This window comes from Neofelis nebulosa, chromosome 6 (genome assembly GCF_028018385.1).
Source record: "Neofelis nebulosa isolate mNeoNeb1 chromosome 6, mNeoNeb1.pri, whole genome shotgun sequence".
In the NCBI taxonomy this organism is placed as follows: domain Eukaryota; kingdom Metazoa; phylum Chordata; class Mammalia; order Carnivora; family Felidae; genus Neofelis; species Neofelis nebulosa.
Window position 1 is genome coordinate 53,888,432 of NC_080787.1, and position 27,528 is coordinate 53,915,959.

A 27,528-nucleotide genomic window follows, 5' to 3' on the forward strand; every position below is an offset into this window, starting at 1 on the left:
CATAGGAACTCCTGCTAACACCTTTTTTTTTTTTTAAGTTTATTTATTTTGAGAGACAGACAACACAAGTCAGGGAAGGTCAGAGAGAGAGAGAGAGAGAGAGAGAGAGAGACTCCCAAGCAGGCTCCCCACTGTCAGTGTGGAGCCCAACACAGGGCTTGAACTCACAAAAGCATGAGATCATGACCTGAGCCAAAACCAAGAGTCAGACACTTAACCGACTGAGCCACCCAGATGCCCCAGCTAACACCCTTTTATAGTGATTCTGTCCTACCCCCCACATCCCTACCCTCCACCCCTCTACCCCCAGTTAGACAAGGCTGAAAGTTATCCTTTGATTTAGACCTTGGATCCAGAAAAGGTCATCTCTGGTAGCCTCCAAAAGCTGTTTCTCAACAATAGTCACTTAAAATGTTGGCTGGATGGTCTTTTTTCTGATTATTCTCTTAGTTACTTGAAATCTACAGAGATTAAAATTCTGGCCCCAGATTGCCCATGAGAGACAGATACCTAACACAACTACTGAGTGTCATAATGTGGAGGCTCCAGACATTGTATTTGTTCCAGAGACCCAGTCAAGAGTAAGAGTAAGATTACTGGTACTGTGCCTGGTACCAGTAATGGTGAAATCTCTCAGATGAAAAGAGGGGCAGCAAAATGTACTCCTAAAACAATCAAGAAAAGGCAAGCTTCTTAGTGGCATGGGCAGAATCAACACTCAAAGAGATGCAGGCATATGAGCCTTTGGAGGTGCTGGAATGAAACAATGGGAGCCAGCAACATCAGGTGCCCAGGAATCTAGGTGCCAGGGATGGAATGTGGTGTTTTCTGCTGGGAGGGGCATTGTCAATGGGTAAGAAGGGAAAGCTGTGCTCCTTAGGGTATATAATCAAGAATATGGATTAATAGCCAACCTTGGGGCACCTAGCTGGCTCAGTCAGTTGAGCGTCCGACTCTTGATTTTGACCCAAGTCATGATCCCAGATGAGCCCTGAGTCGGGCTCCAGACTCCTCAAAGAGCCTGCTTAAGATTCTCTACCTCTAAAAAACAAAAGAAAGAAAGAAAGAAAGAAAGAAAGAAAGAAAGAAAGAAAGAAAGAAAGAAAAGCCACCTTAGCTTCACAGAGAGTGAACACTGAAAAAGTTGAGGGCTCAGATGTGGATCTAGTACCATTCATTTACATCCCATTCTGACGGGCATGGTACCCAACTATGTCCAGTCCTCAAAACAGAGATGACGCGTGTATGTTACTATCCCCATCTTTCAAAGCAAGGTGCTCTTGGCTGCAGAGTCACAAGTCCTCACTAATGTTGTACAACTTTTTTCCACCCCTGTAAGCCTCAGTCTCCTAATCCTTAGAATGGGTATGGTGGTTGTACTACTCACTTCAGAGGGCTATTGCAAGGATCGAGGACAAAATAATGGATAGAATACATACTACAGTATCTGGTCCATAAACAGAGTCCTCTGTGCTTCTTTAAATGAATTACAGATTTAATGTTTTCTTAGAGCTTCTAATGCTGATTGGCTTCTCTATTAGTTTTATTTGTGATCTATAAGTTTTTGTTGCAAATGATACTGATATTTTGTAAAAGGGAGCTAAGACAAGACTTTTGTAAACTTGACTCAATATTGCAATATAAGACATTTTAAAAGCAAATTAGGATGTGACTTTTGCCTTCATTTTTTGATTGTGAGCATCATTGGAGTTTTTTCATGGTTTGCTGCTATATGGAAGAGAATTTGGGGATTTTATGTGATGCCCTTGTGCCCATCACTTTCCCCCACTTCACTTCTGCCAGGCTCTTACTCATTCTCAAGGCATGTGGGAGATTGAAGGATGAATCTTTGGAATCCAGAGTTGAATTACAAGGGACAGGATCACTCCCCTCCCTGCCACCACCTCCAAACCTTCCCTGTTGTTCAAGGGAACCCTAAAAGCCCAGGGTTACAATGGAGACCCCCACCTCTGAAAAACAGGACTGTAGCCTGCAACCCTCCCTTTCCAGTCCAAAAGAAGGAAACTTTTTCCACTAGTTATTAATAACCAGGCACTCAAATGATAACCCGTTACCACTTCTTATAAAAATCTTGATGTTTGTGCACCCCATGAACAGCTGGTTCTGGCCAACCAGCCACCATGCCTCACCTCTCAGCCTCAGTTCTGGTGTTCTAAAGTGGGCTCTTGGGTCCAGTCCCTATCCCCAACCCTTCCCAGGAACAGCTGTTTCTTCTGGAAGAGTTGAATACAGGGAAGGAGCCCAATACTGCTTACAATCCCACCCCAGCCAAGAACCAACTGCTCCCCCTAGATTCTGCACTGCAAAACTCTAACAAGGTGGCAAACTCTTGGAAGGCAGGGGTCAGGGTGTCTTCCTTCCATCTCCTAGAGAACCAACCCAGTACTATCCCAGACACATGGCGGTTGTACAGAATATAGGTATTACCTCAGTGTGCCACTCTGAGATGCCAGTTTCTAAACTCGCCAAAATGTCTGTTTGATCTTTCATTCTTTCAACATCACACATTTATTGAGCTCCTATTATGAATACAGTACTAGGTAAAGTACTCCAAGCATACAAAGATAAATAAGATATAGTTCCTGCAATCAAAAACCTTACAAACCAAGGGCGCCTGGGTGGCTCCGTCAGTTAAGCGTCTGACTCTTGGTTTTGGCTCAGGTCATGATCTCACAGTTCATGGGTTCAAACCCTGCCTTGGGCTCCACGCTGACAGTGCAGAGCCTGCTTGGGATTCTCATTCTCTCTCTCTCTCTCTCTCTCTCTGCCCCTCCCCTGATTGCACTCCCTCTCTCTCTCTAAATAAAAAAATAAACTGAAAAAAAAAGAAAAAAAAAACCCCTTACAAATCTGATACCTAGTAATGGAAACATCCAGACTATCAAGTTGTAAGAAGTAAATAGTGTTTAAAAAAAATACAATATGGTATTATAAGAATTGGACAGAGCCGTGCAGAATGAGCATATAAATATAAGTTTTTCTGAGCCCTGCCCCTTCCAGTCCCATGACATTATAGGTTAAGGGCCTAAACCAAGTCTTTTAATCCTTTTCCTTTGACCTCTAATGAATTTCGACAAAGATTAGAATAAGCCACAGCTTGGTAATATAGAAGACCAAGTTTGTTTGTGCTTCAAGAAATAAACTCAATTATTCTCATTGTTAAAAAAAAGTAAAAGTACATCGTCAAATCTGAAAGGAACAGGTGCAATGGAAATATTTGTGCCTTTCATGCGAACTAAAGGGAACAAAGGAGCAGTGTGTTCTGGATTTCACCCAAAATGCAGACATTCTGCAAACACGGCTGCTGGAAGACCCAGAACCCGAGGTGTTGAACTCACCATAAACTCAAACCCCAGTCTTCAAGTCTGCTTTTTGTGCCGCTAATATTGACCAACATGTATGTCCTTAATTAAACAAACCTGGTGCACCAGCTAAGATTCCCAAACAGGACTTATTACATTGGGAACTGAGGGCCACCTTTTCGGGCTCGCAAACTTCACCTGTGAGATGAGCCGTTGGATGCACTCCCCCCACTCAGAGCCCCGGGGGCCCATGCCTAAGACGGGGTCAGCAGAAGACAGTAATGGGATGACATCACAACATTTGCATAGTCAGAGTGTGGACCTGGGTAAAAAATATGCCCCAAATCTTTTAGAAAATGTGGAAGAATTCATATCTGAGTTATGCCCTGGGTACCAATAAAAGCAAAGACCTAAGTTCAAATTTTAGCTCTGTTTCTCACTTAAGCAAGTTTAACCTCTCTGAGCCTCAGTTTCCTCATTTGTACAATAAGACAAATAGTTCCTAATTCACGTGGGTAGTTAATGAGAGGGAAATGAGATAATGTGTGCAAATTGCTGAACATAGTAAGGACTCAAAAAATGACGTGCACACACGCATGCACACACACACATAGGCACATACACATTCCCTATCTCCAGATTGTAGTAACATTCACATGCGAGAAAAGAAGTCAAATTTGCTTCTGAAAGAAGGCATTCTCCACAAGTGGGATTTTGGACTGGCAGCATCAGCTTCACCTGGGAGCTTGTTAGAAATGTAGACTCTAAATTCCTGGGTCAAAGCTACTGAATCAGAGTCTATGTTTTTCATAAGAGACCTAGACAATTCAGTTGTATATCAAAATGAACTTTGAGGGGCGCCTGGGTGGCTCAGTTGGTTAAGTGTCCGACTTCGGCTCAGGTCATGATCTCACAATCACTGAGTTCAAGCCCAGCGCTGGGCTCTGTGCTGACAGCTCAGAGTCTGGAGCCTGTGTCTCCCTCTCTCTCTCTGCCCCGCCCCCGCTCACACCCTGTCTCTGTCTCAAAAATAAATAAACATTAAAAAAAATTTTTTTTTAATGAACTTTGAGAAGCCAGGTCTGGAGTGAACACCCAACACAACTGCATCTGGGGCTCCATGTGTGGCCCTAGGTCATTCTTCTCAGGAACTGTCGTGCAGACATAAATTGCAGATACTTAAAAAGTAGGGTGAGCAAATGGTGAAGTGCTGGAGTGGCATGTGGCTAAGAATTGAGAAAAAGAAGGGCAAAGGGAGTTTGGGATAGTTGTAAGTGAATTTCCCATGCTAAATAAATTTTTATTGACCCCCTTTGAAGAGATATAATGCTTCTTCCATCCCCAAGTTTAACCAAGTACCAGATGTGTAGCTTTCCTCCAATCCTGTGGGAGGTCTGGAAGAAATGTCACTTGCCTGAACTATCAAACGGGGAGTTGGCTTAGAATTTGATAATCTCCTTCATTTCTTTCAGTTTGAACAGTCTTTCTGATCTTATTTTTCTTCACTTGTCTTCATTCTTTGCCCTACACTCCTCTAACCGTCGAACACATGCCTTGAGAAAACAGGCAATCTTTTTGAGGTGAAATTCTACTGACAATGTTAACAGCCATTCTGGATAACTGGGGCAAAATAGCACACGATTTTCTCAGTTATTTGAACAGTTAGGCAAAAGGCAGGCTTTTATTGAATTTTCAGGATAATGAAAATTTTAAGGGGTTAATTTAAGAAGCTGCCAATTTTAGCAGATGTTTTGGGCCATAATTCAAGATGTTGATGCTAAATCTATTATTAATGGAAATATCTGTAACATTTACTTTGGCTTCTCCAGTGCATCAGAATGGCCTATCTTCATTGTAACCAGTAGATCCAAATGTATCATTGAGACAAAAACAAAACAAAACAAAACAAACCCAAATCTCTCCCACATAACCCTGTATTCACCCACAGAACTTAAATTTGCTAGACTGGAAAAATGTAGCATCAATTTAGCCTTAAGTTGACAATGTTTCAGACAAAGAATATGTTAAAGTTGGAAAACAGCAATATTAACAGCATAACCAAGACTTTCAGTGTAGCTTTAAAGTATAGTTAAATATAGGCTTAAAGTTACAATCCATTTGTAATGGAGTAGGAATTATTTCTCTTCTATTTTCCTAACATGACATATTAGAAAAATATTTAATTAGTTGATTTGACACGTTGGTTGAATTTGACATGTTATCAAAAGGTAAGCCTCTTACATGGAATTAGCCCCTCCGAAAAACAGCTCAAGTATTTCTCTGACATTTTTAATACACAAACCGCCAAACCACATTCCTGGGTAGGGTGGGGGTGGGAGTTACTTCTGTAATAGGGTGGTTAGGGAGGTAGCTCTATTCCAACCTCACATGCTAAGCAGTTTCTCCAAAGAGCCCTGTATTTCAGCAATATATATTTCCTAAATATTTCAGAAACTGTATTTCCTTTCCATTAGGGTTTAATGGGCCTAATGGATTGGTTCATGTTGCCAAAACTAACAAGAGGTCGACTTACACCCCCCAGGTTTATAAATTTATCTTGGTGAAATACATACCTGAGCCAAGGAAGAGACATTCAGCTGCCCAGGTGATTCAGGCTGTTGAAGGAATGAACAAAGTAGGCCACCACCTGGCCTATTGCTGTTTAAAGATCTGGGCAAGACCTAGAAAAACTGTGTCAGGGTTGACTAGAGACAGACACCTGTTTTTCAACTTAGCACAGACCCTCAGGGATGCAGGACCTCGGAGGAAGACCCCCGTGTCAGACTGGATGATTATATCTTCCAAGCCTACATAGAGTAGACACCTAGATGGAGGAGAGTTACTCTGTTAGCCACCATGGCACAGAGTGGGGGGCACCTGTGTTCTTTTCAACTATGTACAAAAGTAGGAGATTTGCCTGAGGGGCAGAGAAGCAATGGCTTAAAAATTGGTAAATGTTTCAATTCTACTTAAGTGTGTTATTTCCACCAATCAACTGAAATACCACTTGATTCTTACATACTTATTTTTTAAATTACATTTAATGTGCAGTATGGGCTTGGGGGGGGCATTTCAATGTGTGATATGTATGTCATACATAGGCAATGAAAGTCTCCAAAAGGCCTGTCTAGATGAAAATTTGCTATCTCTTTTCCATGTACAGATCTACTCTGCATAAAAAATGTTCCTTTTATTTGATATAGGCAAGTTTAAAATCCTAGGCATTAAATTAACCACAAAGTTAAAACAATTGCTGACTGTAAGCTGCAAATTTGGCCACAAAATAGAACTATCCAGCCAAACCCAAGAACATCATATAAGAAATTCACCACTATCCTTACCTCTTCGTGGCTCTTGTCTTGGAGTGTTGCAGGAAGATCAAGTGAGGGTTTATTACCCTTTCCTTTCCCACTGAATGCTCCACCCAACTCAAGGGATTAGCCAACGAGCATTCCAGTTTGTACACACCTCTGGGGCTTCACTTTATATCCATTGTTTGTGTATTTGAGAGTGCATCAGGTTGCCCAAGTAAGAAGAAAGTAAGATTCCACTGGTGCATTGAACAAATATTTACTGAGTACCGCTCTGTGCCCGTCAGTGGTTTAGGCCTGGAGTCTATGGTGGCAGGCATGATAACCCCCAATTCCTGCACTCGTGGTGCTTACATTCTAGTTGGGAAAGACAGGCAGTATAAATATATGAACAAGTAAATGTAGTGTGTTAAAAATAATAGTAGGAACAATATGTCAGATGATTATAGCTTGTGGATAAGTGACATCTATGACAGAATGTTATAAGGGACCAGAGGAAAGAATCGGGAATACTCTAAGATACCTGCACTATCCATCGGGCAGTATAGTGTTATTCGAAAGTGGTCTTTGCATAGTTGTAAATCTGTATTGCAAACTTTCTGAGTGGCTTGTGCTGGGTCCCAAGCTCATTAAGTGCTGCACCTTCTCCTCTGTCCAGACACCAGAGCCTCTGCAACTGGCCCATTTAGGGCTAGGCACTTTTACTTGTTCATTCACCTGCTGAGGCTTTAGTTGGTGAGCCTCTTATTCCATGGGCTTGGGGTCAGCCCTGAACCCTCTACCATACTGCTGTTGTTGAGAATAAACGATTTCTTGTTCCTGACCTCTTACTCTATTACCAGAGTCTGGTGGCTCATGAAAATGGGGGTGGAGTGCTGTGGGCTGAGACCAAAGGGTAGGAGCCTGGACCAAAAATGGACTGTGACAAAATGGGTAATGCCACCTGAGGCAAAATAGGGGAGGAGGGAAAGTTGTTTTCAATACAGGAAGAGAACCACACAACTTAAGGTCATGTAGCCCTGAGCAGGAAAGACACAGGAACCTGTCTTCATTTGACACCACATGGTCTCTTGTATTTATTTTCTCTAATCCTCTAATTCAGAAGCCAACCTTTCTTTCTGGTTGTTTTCTCAGAGCCCTGAGGGCCCTCTAGTGTTGAAGAATTAAAACCCACCGGTTACAAAAAGGCTTGAGGTCTACATATCACCAGGCAATGGCACTGCATAGTAAAATCACACCACAGTAACAGTACAAAATAGTGCAAATTTGCTGCCATCCCACAAAACTCAATCATACAGACCCTGGGTGTTATCAAGTCAATGTCTGGTTCCTATGCATACATTAATCTACACATGAGTGTAACATGTTTCTCTTCTCTGAAGAGGTTAGAAGGAGCAGTTCAAAAGACCACCCTCACTTCTGACACCAGCTGCAAGTTGAAGGGTGCCCCCAAACCAGCCTAAGTTCCACAATCTGCCGACAAACTCACAGAACACATTGAGAGCTATTATACTCACAGCTGTAGTTTATTACAAGGACAGGATACAGATGAAAATCAGCCAAGGGAAGACATGCACAGGGCAGGTTCCCAACATGGAGCTTCCGGATGTCCTCGTCATGTGTAGTCATGGAGAGCATTAACTCCTCCTGACAACCATGTGTGACAATGGAGTATAATCAACCAGGACAGCTCCTGGAGCCTTGAGTCCAGAATTTGGGAGTGGGTGTGAGGGCTCCATCATATGGTCATGATTGACTGTCCATATGGCTGATCTGTCTCCAGCCCCTCCATAGTTGAGTAGACATGTGACACCACCCTGTACTCTATTGTTGGTGTGGCTCAAGGGTCTCACCCTAAATCATGTAGTTATGATCTGGCTGGCCCAATTCCTCCAGGCAAACAGGCGTTCCCATCAGGCATGATATTCCAAGGGCTTAGAGATCAACTCCCAGAAGCAAAGGGCAGACCTGTCTTTGGGCAAGGTGATACTGTACTATATACCCCCCATTTTCCTCTTACTGGCTTTTGCTCTTGCTCTCAGGAGCCAAGAGGGAGCCTGGGCCTCTCCCTCAGAAGCAGCAGCCTAGCTCATCATTACTTCTCAGGCTTGCCCGGCACTGTGCCTGCCACCAAGCCATTGCTCCTCCAGCAATTCTAAATATAGTGATAACAGAAGCCCACACTGTGGACATGAGAACACAAATAATCACCCTGATGGCTGTACTTGATTTTCCTCTAATAAAACACTGAGGTACTGGCATTGATTAAGATAGGCATTAATGATCACCTCATGGCTGCTGTTTGCTTTTTACATCTGGACAAAAAATTCCTCTGCAGTAAGAAATGAGTTTGTCCTCTCTAAGACTCTCATCAAAAACTTGCTTTTCCTTAGTTTTTTAATTCTTTAAATATCAGGGGCGCCTGGGTGGCTCAATCGGTTAAGCGTCCGACTTCAGCTCAGGTGACCATCTCACGGTCCGTGAGTTCAAGCCCCGTGTCGGGCTCTGGGCTGATGGCTCAGAGCCTGGAGCCTACTTCCGGTTCTGTGTCTCCCTCTCTCTCTGCCCCTCCCCCGTTCATGCTCTGTCTCTCTCTGTCCCAAAAATAAATAAAAAACGTTGAAAAAAAAAATTAAAAAAAATAAATAAATAAAAACGTTAAAAAAATTTTTTTTTAATTCTTGAAATATCAGATACTCTAAAAGCAGCAACTCTTCCTTTTCCAAAGTTACTTCAGCTGTTTACATGTCTATCTCCCTTACCGTGTGGTGGATTTTTCCAGAGCAGGGGCTCTGTTTTGGGATTCTGCCTCCTGACACCCTCCCTGGCACACAGTAGGTACTCAGTATCTGAGCAATAAACCAACACATGTTTAAAGCGGTATTAATACAGTGGTATAACAAGGGTATACGTTCTTGGCATAAAAATTATTAAGTATAAAAAGTAAACAGAAAAATGTGTATCATATGATTGCACTATATATACAAAAACTATTGAGAAGAGACATTTGGGGGGTGCCTCTGAGGTGTTGATGATGTTTTATTTCTTGATTTGAATGGTGGTTACATTGGAGTATTCACTTTGTGACAATTCATTACACTTTAAAATTACAATATGTTTACCTTTGTGTGTGTATTATACTTTAATTAGTAGGTTTACTTAAAAATAGGGGCACCTGAGTGGCTCAGTCGGTTAAGCGTCCAACTCTTGGTTTCAGCTCAGGTCATGATCTCACAGTTCATGAGTTCAAGCCCCTCATTGGGCTCTGTGCTGACAGTGTGGGGCCTGCTTGGGATTCTCTCTCTCCCTCTCTCTCTGCCCCTCCCCTGCTCTCTCCCTCTCTCTCAAAATAAATGAATAAACTTTAAAAAAACGTTTACTTAAAAATAAAAAAAAAATAAAGGAGTATTAATAAACAGTACTTTTAGTTTTGAAATGCAAAAAGTTACCAGTCTACAAATAACCATTTGGGTAGTAAGAAATAAATAATATATATTTATATTTTCATATACATGCATCAAATACAACTGGAGGGATATACAAATGATAAGTGTGTTTACCTATGGGGAACAGAACTGGGTAGCTTGGGGGCAGGGCTGAAAAGAACATTTCCAACTCTATACCCTCTTATGCTCTTTTGATTTTTGAACCATGAGAGTGTGTTATAAATTCCAAACAACTTAATTAAAAAAAAAATTCTGGCAACAGGGCGATGATTTATAAATTCTTTATTTTGGCTAATACTGACTGCCTTCATTACTACCACAGACTTATTATAGCAGAGAGGAATTATTCACTAGATATTCTGTTGTTATCAAACAATAAACATTAGGAAAAGATTGGAGGGCATTTAGAATGGGATAAGGAAAGGAGAAAAGAAGCTCAGAGGAGAACATGAGGTCCTGCCCATCCTTGGTATTCAGGAAATGAGTAACCACATCAGATCTAACTTAAATGTCAGCCTCTTCAAAAAGGTTTTCAGAAAAAGGTCACTTAACAATTATTCACTGGACAAAAAAAAAAAAAAAAAAAAAAAAAAAAAAAAAAAATCAATGATTCTAAAAGAGATCTTGACATGAAAGACCCAACTGAAGAACAATCATACATAGCACCATGACAGAGCTGGGATCGCAGTGGCCCAGCATCAGTGAAGATGCTATTGTGGAGACAGCAATCTCTAGGGACTAGCTCGCACTCACAGATGGGTGTGATGTCTTAGGGCATAAAGATGTTGTAGACGGTTCTCACGTAGATGTCATCTGGAGGAGGCTTCTTCTTGCTGCCAGGTTCAAGGAATTTCTTAATTGTAGGTATATTACTGATTTTCACTGTGAACTCCTGAAAAAGGAAAACAACAGTTCAAGGTTAACAGCAAAGGTAATAAGTTACTGTGAAAATACAGTTGTGCAAAATGGCCCATGAAAGTTTTTGCAATACATATTTGTTACAGAAACCCAAGCAGAAGTGTTGGTGTGACTATTTACAATCTCTGCCCACAATGGCTGGGATCTATCCAGGCCTTATTCATGCAAACTCACAGCTCAGACCAAAATGTGAATTCTTTTCAGACATAGAAAAATAAAAAAGATACTTAGATTAGGATTATAATACTTGCTTAAAGAGAAAAAAGGAAGGAAAAATCAGTACCTTAAATATACTATTCTACTCAGAGAAAATGCATGAGTCATTTGAATAAAAGTATTTAAAAAAGTCACCATATGGCACAACTGAAATTCAGCTTCCTTGGACTTGTTTTACTCCTATTAGCAAATGGATCCTCTTTATGGCTATGAATGGGAGACGGACAGTAGCATTTTTTACAGCCTGGGGTTCAGACCCCAGATACCATATATTTACGGCAATCATATTTTCCATTCATACAGTCAAATCTTACCAATTCTCAGTAATTGAGAAGAAAAGTCTATTCGATCTAATAAAAATTTTGAACCATATGAAGAAGTGTATATCTATCATATATAATTATTCTAATAAAATTTTTCAAAAAGGTCATTTATTCAAAAAGTTACTATTTATTAAAAGTCAATAATATACAAAGCATAGCCTTAAGCATGCACACAGAGATACAGAAACATACATACATATTTCACTATTAACAAAAGCTAATAATTATGTCAATTAAAGCTATGTAAATGACAATTTTCTCTTTTTATTACTTATTTTAACTCTTTATATCATCTAATTTCAAATACTATACTAACATTTGGAAACTTGTTCTATAGGATTTATCATTTAAAGGTTTACCTGAGATTCATATTTGTCACATATAATAAAACTTTTGTGACATCTGACTTTTATGCCCTTTAATCAATGCAGGAATGATACTCATTTCAACTTAGATCTGGTGTTAGATTCTAAAGTCCTTTAATACCAAGGGGTCCCTGGGTGACTCAGTCAGTTAAGTGTCTGACTTTAGCTCAGGTCTGGAGCCTGCTTCAGATTCTGTGTTTCCCTTTCTCTCTGTCCCTCCCCTGCTCATGCTTGGTCCCTCTCTCTCTCTCTCTCTCTCAAAAAATAAAATAAACATAAAAAAAAGTGTTTTAATATTGATGCCCAATCTCATCAGAGATTAAAATTGTATTTAGGTACAGCTGCTATGGAAAACAGTAAGGAGGTTCCTCAAAAAATTAAAAATAAAAATACCATACAATCCAGTAATTCCACTACTGAGTATTTACGCAAAGAAAATTAAAACCCTAATTTGAAAAGATATATGCACCCCTGTGCTTATTGTGGTATTATTTATAATAGCCAGATTATGGAAACAACCTAAGTGTCCACCCATAGATGAATGGATAAGGAAGATGTGGATATATAAGATATGTATTTACATATACAATGGAACACTACTTGGCCATACAAAAGAATGAAATTCTGCCATTTGTGACAACATGGATGGATCTAGAAGGTATTATGCTCAGTGAAATAAGTCAGAAAAAGACAAGTGTCATAGGATTTTTCTTATATGTGGGATCTAAAAAATGAAACAAGCAACAGAAACAGACACATAAATAGAGAACAAACTGACAGGTGCCAGAAGGAAGGTGGTGGGGTGGGGGCGGGATAGACAAAACGGGTGGGGTGGGAGATAAAGGCTTCTAGTTATGGAATTAATAAATCATGGGAATGAAAGGTACAACACAGACAATATAGTCCATGACACTGTAATAGCGTTGTATGGGGACAAATGGTAGCTACACTTGTCATGAGCATAGCATGATGTGTGGAGCTGCTGGGTCACGGTGTTGAAACTAACATGGCATTGTGTGTCAACTATCCTTCAATATGGGAAAAAAAAAACCTTGACCCACATTTCAAAAAATTACATTTACATAGATGTACCTGGGGTTTAAAAATAAGTTGTTAGTGTCATGGATGGAAAATGCCAACAGGTCCCTGAGTTATTTCAGGGACTTACTGGTATGAAAGTCAGGTTAAAGAATGTTCGCCCCTGTGTCTACAAGAGGAAATGAACAGGCAGCTAAACAATATAATGGCTACTGCCTTGTTGAAGACTGCTATTCTTCTTTTCCAGGTGTATGTATTTAACTAGTGGTTGTTGTCCTCATAAGTATATCAAAGTGTATTTGCTAGGCTTGGAAAAATTATTATCATTTTTTAAGAAGCATTGGAGATTTTGGAGATCTAGTGTATTTCTCTTGACTTTTGGTAACTTAGTCAAATATGTGCCCATTTGGGTATATAAGGGATTGGCAACCTTTTCCTATAAAGGACCAGTTAGTAAATATTTTAGGTTTTGCAAGCCATATGGTCTCTATCAGAACTATTGAACTCTTGGGGCGCCTGGGTGGCTCAGTCGGTTAAGCATCCGACTTCAGCTCAGGTCACGATCTCGCGGTCCGTGGGTTCAAGCCCCGCGTCGGGCTCTGTGCTGACTGCTCAGAGCCTGGAGCCTGTTTCAGATTCTGTGTCTCCCTCTCTCTCTGACCCTCCCCCGTTCATGCTCTGTCTCTCTGTCTCAAAAATAAATAAACATTAAAAAAAAAAAAAACTACTGAACTCTTGTGGTAGTACAAAAGCAGCTGTAAACAATGTGTGCATGAATGAGCATGGCTTTGTGAAATTCAAACTTTATATAATTTCATGTGTCATGAAATACTATTCTTCTGATGTTTTTTTCCAACCACTTAAATATGTAAAAATTGGGGTACCTGGCTGGTTCAGTCGGAGGAGTGTGTGACTCTTGATCTTGGGGTCATGAGTTCAAGCCCCATGTTGGGTGTAGAGATTTCTTAAAAATAAATAAAACTTTTAAAAAAAATGTAAAAACCATTCTTAGCTCAGGGACCATACACAAACAGGTGGCAGGGTTGATTTGACCCGGAGGCTGCAGTTTGCCAAACCCCCATATAGAGGAAACCCACTGGACCTGGAGATAAAAGGCTAAGGTCCTAGACAGAACTGAGGCTCACTAACTAGGCCATCTTGGCTGCTGACTTCCTGACCTTGGGTCTCTATTTCCTCGTATCTACACCAAAGGTGCTGGATGAGGTTAGGTGTTTAAAGCCCTTTTCTGCTTTGAAGTTCCATGATCAGTCTTACCAGAATAATACTGAGGAATAAGTGGAGACACACACAAGTCTCTCCTTGGATTTTCCAAGAAGGGGAATGTATGGTGGGAACTCTCTGGAGTGATATTCAGTGAGCCTCTTACTTGTTTTCAGAACTCAGGCTGGGACATTTCCAATTCAAGAGCACCTATTTCTGAAAATCGGGAGCCACATCCTGACAAGGGGACTGTTTTTGGTGTTGACCCTGAAGCCCTCCTGTCAGTATATATACGGCATGGACAGATGAGGAACGCCTCATCCCTGAGATTACCCCTAAGGCAAGTTTGTTAGCAAACTGTGTATGTGATTTGTTTCAAGGGCGTAGTTATGGGACAAAACTTAGGTAAAACTGCTTTCACAGATATGTTATCTTCCAGCTCGTAAGATCTGGGAACCAGAAAAACCATTTCAAGTTTCTACTTTCATTTCATTTTACTAACCAGAATCTAAAAAAGGACACATGCACCCCTAGCCAACCAACTAACAGATATTGAAGGAAGGAAGGTCTAACAGATCTGGACCAATCTTCTAAAACATGGTTTTATTTACCTGGAGGTGAGGAAATGCAGACAGGATATTGGGGATTTTCTCTTCTAGAGCCAAAATGGTTTGGAGTAGAATCACGTCCGCAAGGCTCAGCTGGTTACCAACGAGAAACCTTTGCCCATGATCCCTTAAAACCTGCAGGATATAAATGTTTTGCATTGCTAACAATTCTTTACACAGAGAAACTGATGAAACTATTGAGTCAGTGCAGTATCTCTGCATATAAGTAATACCAAGAGGAGGATCCCTATATCAGAGAGAGAGAACACACAAAGGGTGTAGACACAGAAGTACCATTAAATACTTGCTTTATATCAAACACTGAAAAGGGGAAGAAAATCTGAATTCTAGATTTAGCATTCAGTGCTTTAAAAGGACACATCTATTCCATAAACGTATCCTACAGAAATGATTAGAGGTGACAGATGCAGGAGGCTGGGGGACGTCATGTAAGTCAGCAACAGGTCCCCTCCAAGGACTCTAATCTCACTTGCTGACTCTGTATTTCTACAAACATGGGGACCTGCAGTCATCAACTAGACATGACCATAAAAACAGCAGGTTTCCGAGGTGCCTGGGTAGATTAGTCCCTTAACTGTCCAACTTTGGCTCAGGTTATGATCTCACAGTTCGTGAGTTCGAGCCCCACGTCAGGCTCTGTGTTGACAGCTCAGAGCCTAGAGCCTGCTCCGGATTCTGTGTCTCCCTCTCTCTTTCTCTGCCCCTCCCCTGCTCACAACCTGTCTCTGTCTCTCAAAAATAAACATTGAAAAAAAAATTTTTTTTAATAAAGCAGGCTTCCTGTCACAACTTCCAAGACAGAGAAAACTAAAAGCACAAGGGCTCATCTTGATTCCCGTTGTGAGGGCAACATGTCGCTTCAGAGATTCATAGGGATAGATGATGAGGAGGAGGAAGCAAGGAACAGTGGTAAAAAAGGGAGGGATTGGGGCGCCTGGGTGGCTAAGTTGGTTGGGCGACCGACTTCGGCTCAGGTAGTGATCTCTAGGTTTGTGAGTTCGAGCACCGCGTCGGGCTCGGTGGTGACAGCTCAGAGCCTACTTCAGATTCGGTGACTCCCCCTCTCTCTACCCTGCCCCTGCTCACGCTCTGTGTCTCTCTCTCTCAGTAATAAATAAAAGTTAAAAAAAAAAAAAAAAGAAAAAAAATAAGAAAGAAAGAAAAGGGGGGATCTCCTTTGTAGTGAACTCTTAGATGCCCGTAAGTGAGTATGAATGCATGCAAGGTGTGTGTGTGTGTGGGGGGGGGGGGGGGGGGGGTTGGCGGGGTGTCAGACAGGGGCTCTACATACAACTCCAAATCAAGTATAGCTACTGGAGCCAGAGTGGGAGAGCATAGTGAATCCAGAATTACAGTCAGAGGCCAGGATTCCCAATCCTGGCTCCCCACATCAGGCATGTTGTTCAGTCTCTCTGTGATTCCATTCCATTATGTGTAAAAAAACAATAAAAATTAAAAAAAATAAAGCTAAAAATTTTTAGCTCATGTATGTATTAGGAGCCCTGATTCAGTCTGGGCCATAGGAATTTAAGAACCAGCAGTGACCTCTCACCAAGGCACCTCTTCCTCCCTTGTCACACATTTCTACATTATCACATTTTACATTTGCAAAGTGCCTGTGGGTGAGAGATCATGAAACCAAGTGACCGAAAAACCCAGAGAATACCTCTCCTTCTTAAATCTAATTCTACAAAGATGGCCAGAGATTTGCCAATTCTGTACGTTTACACTCTCTTCTTTTTTTTAACCGAAACATTTAAAACAATTGCTCTTAGTTGAGAAAAACAGGAGTCTGAAGCCCAGTAAAGCAGATATATTAACAAGATGAGGAAAATAACAAAACAGGAAGCAAAGAGAGCAAACGGGAGAGAAATAAAACAATGGTCTTCTCATCATACCAAACTATCAGGTAGGATGTTGGTATACAATGGCCTTTCCTCAAATGTTCATGGGATGAAAGAAGGTAGGAATTAGGCAGTTTCTGCTTTTCTGCATCTTACACAGGGTGGGCACCCGGTGAACAATAATGCGCACATGTGGTGAACCCATGTTTTTTCCAGACTTCCGAGTAACATGGTCCAAGTAGAGCCTGAGGGGCTTCAAGACACCCTGGCTTTGCTCTGACAGCTACTGTCAGCTCTCGGGAATCCCCGAGGTTAGTCCAGCAGGCTCCCCTTTCCACTGCCCAGAGCAGAGCGGGGCGTCAGTGACAGCTCCCTTGTAGTCTGGCCATGCTGTGTTCGTGAGTTGCTCTGCCACCTACCTTTTCAAACACAGGAAAGTATCTAATTATAGCCTTCTGGGCCATGTTAACCACTTCCTTTTGTTGATCATCTGGTTTTAGGAAAGGATGCATGATAATCAGTTCCAGCAGATCTAGCGTCCCCTCCACATACATGTCAATCCTTAAAATAACAACAAAAAAAGGTTATCTCAGTTTCCCCTTCTTTGAACTCATCGGCTTCCACAACTAAGAATTCAGAGTGCTTTTCTCTTAAGGCTCTGGCCACTTAAGGACCCGGGAGCATTTATCTATACGTGGCTCAAGAGCAAAGATGCAAAGCCAATTTTAGCTGTAATTCAAAAAAATCTGTCACAGATCAGAAAGCAAATAGCCATGACATCCCCCTCTCCAGGGACCCTAATTGTGTATCCTTACTCCAGAACCCACGCTTGGTGTGGGTGGAATTTCACATTTATAAAAACAGTGGCTATCATTTATGGAATGCTTGGTATGTACCAGGCATGGTGCTAAACACTCCACCCAATATTTCATTGACTCCATTATCCATATTAATTGACTTTCATTATCAGGCATATGATATCAATATATTGTACAGGACACTTGGCAGGACTGTGGAACTCAGCATTTTGCCTTGGATCACGCATCTTAGTAGGTACAACGATCAGGCTTTGAGTTCAAAAATATAATCCAAATTATAATCAAGGTACAGTATTCCTGACCTTGAATGTCATAGCAGCTGCCTGTTCTTAATACTCTGTGATATTAAATTTGCAAGAAAGGTAAAAAGCAATATCAAAGCATTTAAACATGTTGAAACCTGAAACAATCACACCCCAAATAGAGGATCTAGTATCTGAACTCAATTCTTCTCTATTGTTTTGCCCAGACTCTCTGTGCTGATTTTCCAACTGGTTTTTGTTCCCGGTTTACTCTAATGATACAAGACATAAAGGAGACGGGGTGTGCTGTAGAGACTGCTAATCGGCTGAGGTCTCAATAAGTGACAATCAAGAACACTTGAGAGGGCCATAGTACAGGGTTCTCTCCTTGAGGTCCTTGCCAAACAGGTGGTGCTTCTCTGCTATGTAGTGAAGGATGCTGCGGGTTTGCACCAACTTCATCCCGTCAATTTCAACCATTGGCACTTGCTGGAACAGCAGGTGGTTACCTGAGAATGGAAGCCCAGAGTTAAAACTGATCTCTTCCCTGTCCCCCAACCCCTGAACACGCCCTATTGAATGAAAAGGGACGGTGGGGCCAGAGCCTTGGGAACAGTGGAAAGCTCCTTGATGACAGATGACATCAACTTCATGCAGGGTAGCAGACTGAACTGCCAAATAAGCCTGAAAACAAGCCCTGTTCAAAACCTTCCCTTTTCATGTTCACACCAGCAAAAGTGCCCAACAGTCATGACAAGGGGCGGGAGAGAATGTGGGGAAGATATTTCTTCAGAGCTGCACTGGCCAACCCAGTCAGTAGTCAGTAGCTGCATGTGTCTAGTTAAATGTACACTTAAATTAATCAAAATTTTGACAAATTTAGAATTCAATTCCTTAAGCATGCTAGACACATTGCAAGTGCTCAGTAGGCACGTATGGCTAGCGGCTATGACACCAGACTGGGAATACAACATTTCCATCACTGTAGAATGTTCTATCGATTGCACTGCTTTAAACAATCTGATCATAAAACCTACGTCACCGACTGAGACTCATGTGTACTCACCGGGCTTTCTGTTCCACAGCCACAGACCACGTACTACCAAGTCTGCTGTCATGGATCAAAAACCAACCACTTGCTTTTTTCAACAAAACTGTGTCAAACACTTTCCACATACTAAGCCCTGGGGAGAGATGCAAATGTAGGATACAGCCTAGCCCTCAAGGAGCTCACAGATTGGGGGTACATGAGTGTCTGGGGAAAATGATTACTCAACACATGCCTAGTGACATGAGGCCAGTGTCACACAGGAAGAGTGACATTACAGTTGGTACCTCTTGAGGCAGCCTTCAGTTGGGTCTAGAGACCCTGCTGATGGCTGGGAGGGAGGCTACTTACAGAGTCACTAGGTATTCCTTATGGAGCCTGGGCATAGAGGGAGTGGGGCTGATCAGGAGTTGAAGGTGGGGGGACTTTCATTGAATTCATTTCTGTTTAGTATTCACTGCAAATATGTGGCCCAGTTTAAATGAGGACTTCTGTTTGCATACTCAAGCAGGCACTGATGGCTCAGATAATTTGGAGCTAGGTGGGGAAGATGAAGAGGGAAGGTATGAAGGAGAGGAAAAAAAGCGGGAGAAGAGGGGGGCAGAGAGAGGAGAAAGGGATGGAGAAAGGCTGTTCACCTGATGGTTCACTCCCTTTAGCTCTCAGAGAAGAGCAATTTCAGCTATTTCCCCCCCTGGTGTTAGGATACTGTTGAGAGTTCAGTGTAAGCAGCATCTTTGACCTTCCACATAAATATCGGTTCTTAAAAGAAAAATCAGCATTACCAAACAGTTGTTTCACTTCCATACTCACCATCCTGCAACTTCTGTAACTGTTCTTTTGTTTCTAAGAATTCTTCATCAAACTAAATTAAAAAAAAAAAAAAGATATCCCCCATGAAGGCACATATCATTACAGGATCAGGACTGAAAATACCAAGTTAAACTGTCTCAGAAGCAGAAGGAGCACACTTAGCACCCACATCTTGGTTTCCCTGTATCACTAAAAGAAACCTGGACTCCTGGGAGAAAAGGTTGATGCTAATACATCAGAAAGCAAGGAAGAGCTCAAAGACCAATGAGATATGGCAAAGGCAAAGGCAGGCAGGACCCTACCTGAAGGGGAGTCCTTAGCCAAATTAGGGACAATTCAAGCATCAGACGGGTAATGTCACTTAAGGATCATCACACACTCTAATAAAAAAAAATCCCTGTGTCCTTAAGTGATGATATTCAACAAGGCAGAAGGAAAAGCTTCTTTTTTTTTTTTTTAACAGAAGAATTAGTGCTAATGATACAATTAGAAAATCACCAATTTGTAACCTACAATGTAACAACTGATTCTGAAAAGGATCAAAATGGATGCTGAAATCACTGCCTTATGGGGAACAGAATATTCAAACAACCTTAAAGTATCAGCCCACAAGTTAATTATGACAAAGGAAAAAAGCATCTTTGTGGTGGAAAGATTTGGAGATCACACCATCTATCTAACCAAGTGGTCAAACTTAGCTCCCCATTGGGGGACACTGAGACAGTGTGTGCTTCCTGCCGTGACAGTGAGAAGGGCACAATAACACTGTAAAAAATACTGCCAGATCTAACTGCAAGGTGAAAATCAGGCAAATCCAGGACGCGGGGTATTCTGTAACAAAAATGGCTGAGACTCTTTCAAACCTACAGAAAACTTGTTTCCTTTTGTTTTGCTTGTGTTTAAGTTTCTCCTGAGTGTGCAACATCTGTGAACAGGTTCGAGGGATCCACCTCTGCCATTCCCACTCTGCAGTCTTTACCACTTATCTGGCTCTCCTTTCCTAGACTAACTTTCACTTCCCAACTGAAAGTGTGAGCTCCATTCTCCAAGGACAAATCTTTATTTAAGAGATTAGACTTTAGTTAGGTAGCCCTCCTCTGATAATTCTTCTAGATGGAATTTGGTTACCAAGTTGTGTGGGAGTTCATGAGTCAGTTTCTCCTTTATACACTTCTTTGCGGTTTCCCTCCACACTTGCTGGAAGGTGGGTTCAGGACCTGCTAGGCTAATTCCTCTACCTCACCTGCCTGCCCACTGCAACTGGTCTAGGGGAGGTGGGTTACGTGACCCACTTTCTTTTTTGTAGAACTTAATTAGGGTTGGCTTTCTACTGCTGTCACCAAGAATCTTGACTCATACATAGGAGAGTAGGAGGCATGAGGTAGAATGAGGATTGGAAGAGAGAAGATTTGGGAAAAGATTATATTAAAGGTACAAATAAGATATCCATTGCAAACCTATTCAATAAGACAGAACTGCAAACTCAGAAGCATGCAGGGAAAAGGTAGGTGACATCAATAAGCCAACCAGGTTCAGGTCACAGGACCAAGAATTTTTTTCACTATCTTATTAACATAATTAGAAAACATATCCTGAGACAATGGGGGAATAATGGGGACTGTGATGAACTAGAAAGGACCATCTATGGTGGCAGTCCTTCCTTACTTAGTCAGACTTAGTAATTACTTGCCCTCTGAAAATGAGGGTCCAGTATCAATCAGATCTTCAAATTTCTCAAGAGAAGTCAGAAGTCAGAATTTGTATATAAAAGTGATATCAACTCACTTAGAAAACTGTAAAACACTATATGGTGAGTTATAATGATATGCAAAGAAACCAAAACTAAAACCAACCAAACAACACAAAACCGCAAACCCCAAAACCCTCATGTATCATCTTTGGAGGTTACTACGGTAACGTCTAATTATTCTGAAAATCGATAAAGAGACTATATCAAGCATTTACCTTACTCTTCCCATATGAGCTGTAGTTCAAAGTAATTAAATAGTTAAGTGAAAAATTACTCTTCAGAAAAGAAACACAGTTAATAAATTCAGATAAAATGATAGACAGAAATAGAAAAAGCACCATTTTGTTATCCCTAACAATGGTGATGAAAATAGCTGCTAAAACCACTAGTTGAGAAGGTGATGGAGGAAACTTTATGCATGGATCCAGCCTGACGTCACCGGAACGCACTGATCAAGCCGGCGTTGCTGAAAAGGAGACAGTCAAACATCATGCATCCCTTGATGTCGTATAATAAAAATATGCACCCAGTATCCCTGTGATGGAGTCTGGTAGGAAAAAAAAAAAAAAAAAGATTTAGAGATAGAAAGAAAAAAAGGAGCCTGGATTTGATCATATCTCTGGGTCTAACTAGTTTACAGGAAACACAGAGAATAAAAGAATATGTTGAAATGAGGGTAAGTCAGTCAAATCCAGAATGGGGGAAATTCTACAGGGTAGTTTCTTCCACAAATAAATGGCACTACAAACAGATGCAGACACTTAGCACTCAGCTGTTGGCTGCTAATACCATTTGCTAATAAAAGGGACCAGGGCTCCTTGGAAAAATACCAATTTCTAAGGCCAGGGCAAGGAAAATACAAGATGAGCCTGAAGCATCTTGTAGTGTCAGAAAGTAAGAAAGAGCTAAAGGGAAAAAAAGAAAAGGGAGGATGAAGTCATGTGCACACGTGTGACGCAGGAGCCAACGTGAAAGAGCTAATGGCCAAAGTGGGACAATTTGAGCAAGAAAACATTATTGGATTACAACCCAAAGCACAAAATAAATACTAAAGTCCATACTGATAAAAATAAATGATTGAATAGATAAATGGACAAGAAAAAACCCAAATCTCTCTTATGTAAGAATTCTAAACACAGATGCCGCCCCCTCCAGGAGGTAGAGTTTAATTCCCATCCTTTTAAGCGTGGGCTGCACTTAATGACTCGTTTCCAAAAAATAAAGGGAACAAATCCTTTTACAATGAAGAAACCTGGCAGACACCGTCTTAGCCAAATGACCAAGGTTAACAGCACCAGTGATATACTCATGTTAATATCAGCCCTAATATGATACAATGAGAAAGGCATTTCTCCTCTGTGCTATTCTTCCCCAAAACCTCAAACCCCAGTCCAACTATGAGAAAACTTCAAACAAACCTAAACTATGGAGAATTCTACAAAAAACCTGACCAATACTTTTCAAAACTGTCAAGGTCGTGAAATAAAAGACAGACTGAGAAACTGTCACAGGTTGAGACTAAGGAAACGTAGTGACTAAGTATAATGTGGGATCCTGGAAGAGTAAAGGACATTATTGGCAAAACTAATTAAATTCAAATAGTCTGTAGTTTAGTCATGCACCAATGTTAATTTCTTAGTTTTGACATGATTATGTAAGACGATATCATCAGGAGGGACTGAGTGGCTATTAATGGAACACTGTGCACTGTCTTCATAACTTCGCTATAAATTTAAAATTATTCCCAAGTATAAAGTTTATTTTTAAAAAATGCAGAGGAAATTGTTACAGATTTAAAAAATCCTGAAAGAAACCTAAGCAAATGCGATGTGTGGGCATGATATAGATCCAGACTGGAATAAACTTACTATAAAAAGACCTGTTTGAAGTAATCAGACTGTTAAGATATTAGTAAAGAACTGCTAATTTTCTTGGGTGATATTATGGTATTGTGGTTATGTATTAAAATCCTTACCTTTTAGAGATAAAAACTACAATACTCCCACAAAACAAATGGAGGAGATGGATGAAACAAGATTAGCACAAAGCAAATGACAATTGAAAATGGGTGAGGGAGGGGCGCCTGGGTGGCGCAGTCGGTTAAGCGTCCGACTTCAGCCAGGTCACGATCTCGCGGTCTGTGAGTTCGAGCCCCGCGTCAGGCTCTGGGCTGATGGCTCGGAGCCTGGAGCCTGTTTCCAATTCTGTGTGTCTCCCTCTCTCTCTGCCCCTTCCCCGTTCATGCTCTGTCTCTCTCTGTCCCCCCCCAAAAAAATAAATAAAAAAAAAAAAAAAAAAAGAAAATGGGTGAGGGAAATTTATGCCAATGGTTTCCCAACCTTTGTAACCCACTAGAACATTTCCATAAATAAGAAACTAAAAGAATAGAACAAAAAGACAAAACCACCGTGGGCCAAAGCCTACACATATGCAGAGGAAGGCTGCCAGTTAGAAGCCATTGAAGAGGAAATTTACCTATAGCTTGTATAATTAAGAAAAGTTGTAACTGGCAAATTTCAGGTTCATTCCTCTTCTCCTTATTAATACTTCCTGGTGGTAGATCAGAAGCCAATGATTAAGTAAAAGTGGAAAGTAAAACAGATTTCCATTAACCACATTCCATTTATAAAGAAAAACCCCTTTTGACTCAACCAAGGAATCTTCTGACTCAACCAAGCATGTCTGTGTTGGGTGGGGGAGAGGGCTAGAACAGGACTCCGCCATTTATGTTTTCCTCAAAAGTCTCAAAGTTGTACAACAAATCTGTGAAGAAACAGCATAGAGGGTACCTCGACTCCAGCGGCAGCTAAAACCCATCTTACGGACTCCATCCGGCCTCTTCCGTTGGGATAGTGGAGCTTGGGCTTTGCTGCCATGATGGCCTTTCAGAAAAGGTTTCTGAAAAAAACAAATACGCAGCTCCTCGCACACCAGCAGTCTTATTTCTCTTATTTCGAGTCTTCAACCCCGGTGCTCACGGGCTAAACGAATATTCAGGATTTTGGCAAAGGAAGTCGGTTTTGCTTTTTGTTTTCGTTTTTTTTTTTTTTTTCCTTTATGACTGCGTTTTCGCTCACTCAATGAAAACATACCACCATTTTCAAATATTAAAAGAAACAACCACTTGACTTCCATACCATTTCTATTTATGATCTCTTATTCTGGATCTTGGGAAGCTGGGGCCATTTGTTGTAAAGACATCCTAGCCAGCAGTACGGTACTTCCCCGATTCAGAACATCATACACTTTGACCTTGAAAAGCTTAAATTTCTCAAATTCGGTCTGGTGAGGCAAGGTGCGGAGGGCCGCGGAGAATTAATTATGCACTCTGGAACCCTTGCAAGAATTCATGTTTTCACATGCATCGTCATATGTGATTATTACAGCTATTGAGAGATGGGCCGGCCGAGCATTACTATTGTCTGCAAAATGTGCGTCGGTCTTCCAGCCTGCGGTAGCTTCCCCGGGGTCCCGCACGTCCCCCGCCACAGCTCGGAGGGGAGCCTCGGGCTTCGGGAATGCGTCCAGGCCACGGACTCGACCACCCGAGACTAGACTCCTAGTCTACTAGGACTGGGCTACTCCGGTCCCCGCTCAGCCCATGGAAACCCAAAGCTAGCCCACGAGCTAGCCTTCCACGGAAACCAGTGGGTTCGGATTCCGCAGAGCGGGTTAATAAAAATACGCACGCTGAGCCAAGAATGACTCCAGCCCCAGCCAAGAGGGCCACGTCTGCCCAGAAGGAGGCGGAGGCGCCAAAGGACGGGTGGGAGGGAGATGAGAAGGACTGAATGGGTGCTGGGAGAGAGTTGGGACGCACGGTGGAGGAAGAGACTCGGGGCCAGGGAGTGGAGGGCGAAGGGGATGGGCGGGTGGGAGCGGCAGGAGGGAGACAGACCTGGAGTCCGCTAGGAGCACCCGGAGCCTCACAAAGCGCTCTGCCAGCTGTCTGCAGCGAGGCGGGACCAGCTGGCCGCGAGCTGGCGCTCCGGTGGGCGAGGTTGGGAAGTCTCACCAATAGAGACGGCAGTGTTTAGCATGCTCCACCCATCTGCAAGGCATTCTGGATAATATGAAAATAGTCCAAATTCGAGCCATTTAGCGGCAATTTTAGCGTTTTGAGGAATTAAGTAGACTTTAAAGTGTTAGTTAGATTAGGACTTTAGTTAAAAAATCCTTTTAGAGGCCCGGTACCATTAGAGTGACTCGGCCTATGCGTAAAGTTAAAAATCTCTTTAGGTTTATATAGCTCGTGCGCGCCCCTAGCGCTTTGGATGTGAGGGCGATCTGGCTGCGACATCTGTCACCCCATTGATCGCCAGGGTTGATTCGGCTGATCTGGCTGGCTAGGCGGGTGTCCCCTTCCTCCCTCACCGCTCCATGTGCGTCCCTCCCGAAGCTGCGCGCTCGGTCGAAGAGGACGACCTTCCCCGATAGAGGAGGACCGTTCTTCGGTCAAGGGTATACGAGTAGCTGCGCTCCCCTGCTAGAACCTCCAAACAAGCTCTCAAGGTCCATTTGTAGGAGAACGTAGGGTAGTCAAGCTTCCAAGACTCCAGACACATCCAAATGAGGCGCTGCACGTGGCAGTCTGCCTTTCTTTTGAGACGACAACCCCTACCAAATATTTTAATATAGCAACTACAAACTTTTAATAAGGGCAACGTCTTGTAAATTCATATAATAGGTACAGCTAATATTTGAAGGCTCTTAAAATAAGCAAAGTACCCTACAAGAGAACAAAAGGCATTACATAAACATACTATTATTAAACAGAACCCATGTATTATTAAACAGAACTTAAATTCTCTCATTTCATTTTGTGTATATATACTAAATACATATATGTGTTTTCCCCCTTTCTTTCCTGACCCCAACTATCATCTTGAGCTTTACCATTCACTTCAGAAACTCTAAGTCACAGGCTACACAGAGCACCTTCCTGGATGGGAGGAAGGACAACATTGGGGTAGACGTGTCACGTGTCACTTTTTACCAGTCAAAAGTGATTTGGCTGGTAAATAAGTTAAAACTAAAACAACATAGTAAAGTCATCAAGGCTATATTACAGAGTAGAAGGCAGAACTCACATGGATCTCAGTTTAAAATATATGCCTTCAAAAGGACTTCAAAACTATTTCAGCTATTTCTCCGACTATAGATGTTGATTATCGGTTTCCCCCATGAGGGGTTTTTGAAAGTACCTGCCTGGAGAGGCCTGTGGCACTGAACAACCACAGCAAATAACACAGATTTTATTTTTAATAGATTTCTCTGTCAGGAGCGTGGAGAATAAATTGGGACAGTGCAAAGTAGAGAGAAACCTACTAAATATCTGTGTGTATTAAAGTAGTACCATTCATTTGAAGACTATGGTTAAGAAAAGGGTGCAATATTGAGGTGTAAGATAACAGACTTAACAATCAAGTCACAGTGTTGCAGGATTTTTTTTTTTTTTTTTTTTTACCTCAAAACCCAGGATTTGTTGTTTCACCACTTCAAAGAATGAAGAGGAGGACACAAAATGAGCAGCAGGCAGAAGTTTATTAGGGTATACAATCAGAAAGCAAGAAAGTAGGAAAGCTCTCTTTACAGAGAGGGGACATTAGAAAATGAATGCCCACCAACTATAGGCAAGGATCCTTATTTTATAAGGTTCTGGTAGTGCCCTCCCTGCCCCCATCTCTTCCCCCTGTTCCTTCTCAGGTTCTACCCTTATTGGCTGGATATCTCTAGGTGCTGGGTTGTCCATTCCCGATTGGGTTGTTTTCATTGTAGACTTAGGTCTTTCGTCAAATTCCGAGGGGAAACCTGAGGGGAAGTAGGTGGGGTCTGTTACATTCTTAAGAGGAACCTTAAGCCTGAGGGGGTTTGCTGTGGTCTGACACTCCCAGCATTGTTCCAAAATATGTCTTTCCCCACCCAGGGATCTCAGGCCCTAATCCTTTCCCTCTCTGCCTATTTTATCCTATTTTTTCCTATCATAACAAGCAGTAGGGGAAGGAAGAGAAAAAGTCTAGAATGATGCATCCCCCCACCCTCCGCCCAAGCACGCACATTTCCTTTTCCATCCTCCTCTATTTTCCATAACATTTATTGTCATCTAACATACCATGTATTTTGTTTACATATTTTATTATCTACTTGTAGACTTAATAGAGTGCAAATTATATGAGGTTAGAGATTTTCATAGTTTTAAAAAATACATTTTTGGATATCCTGC

At 41.7% G+C, this 27,528-nt stretch overlaps 2 protein-coding genes across 3 annotated transcripts in view; both read right to left on the reverse strand.

Annotated features, from left to right (window-relative positions):
• The window catches only part of LOC131514348 (glutathione S-transferase A4-like), a 37,756-nt gene extending 29,539 nt beyond the window's left edge, over positions 1–8,217 (reverse strand). For both annotated transcript variants that reach the window (XM_058734246.1, XM_058734245.1), the window contains exon 1: positions 6,665–8,217. The gene's annotated coding sequence lies outside the window, so the exon portion shown is untranslated. The remainder of the gene's footprint in view (positions 1–6,664) is intronic.
• A 2,128-nt stretch (positions 8,218–10,345) lies between these two features.
• GSTA4 (glutathione S-transferase alpha 4) lies at positions 10,346–25,335 on the reverse strand. The gene is made up of 7 exons (XM_058734249.1): positions 25,204–25,335; positions 24,095–24,203; positions 19,556–19,607; positions 18,071–18,203; positions 17,054–17,195; positions 14,773–14,904; positions 10,346–10,972 (listed from the first exon to the last, which is right to left on the reverse strand). The coding sequence occupies exons 2-7, from the start codon at positions 24,179–24,181 to the stop codon at positions 10,850–10,852; spliced, it is 669 nt and encodes a 222-aa protein (XP_058590232.1). The 5' UTR covers positions 24,182–24,203; positions 25,204–25,335; the 3' UTR covers positions 10,346–10,849.
• Between the last annotated feature and the right edge of the window lie 2,193 nt (positions 25,336–27,528).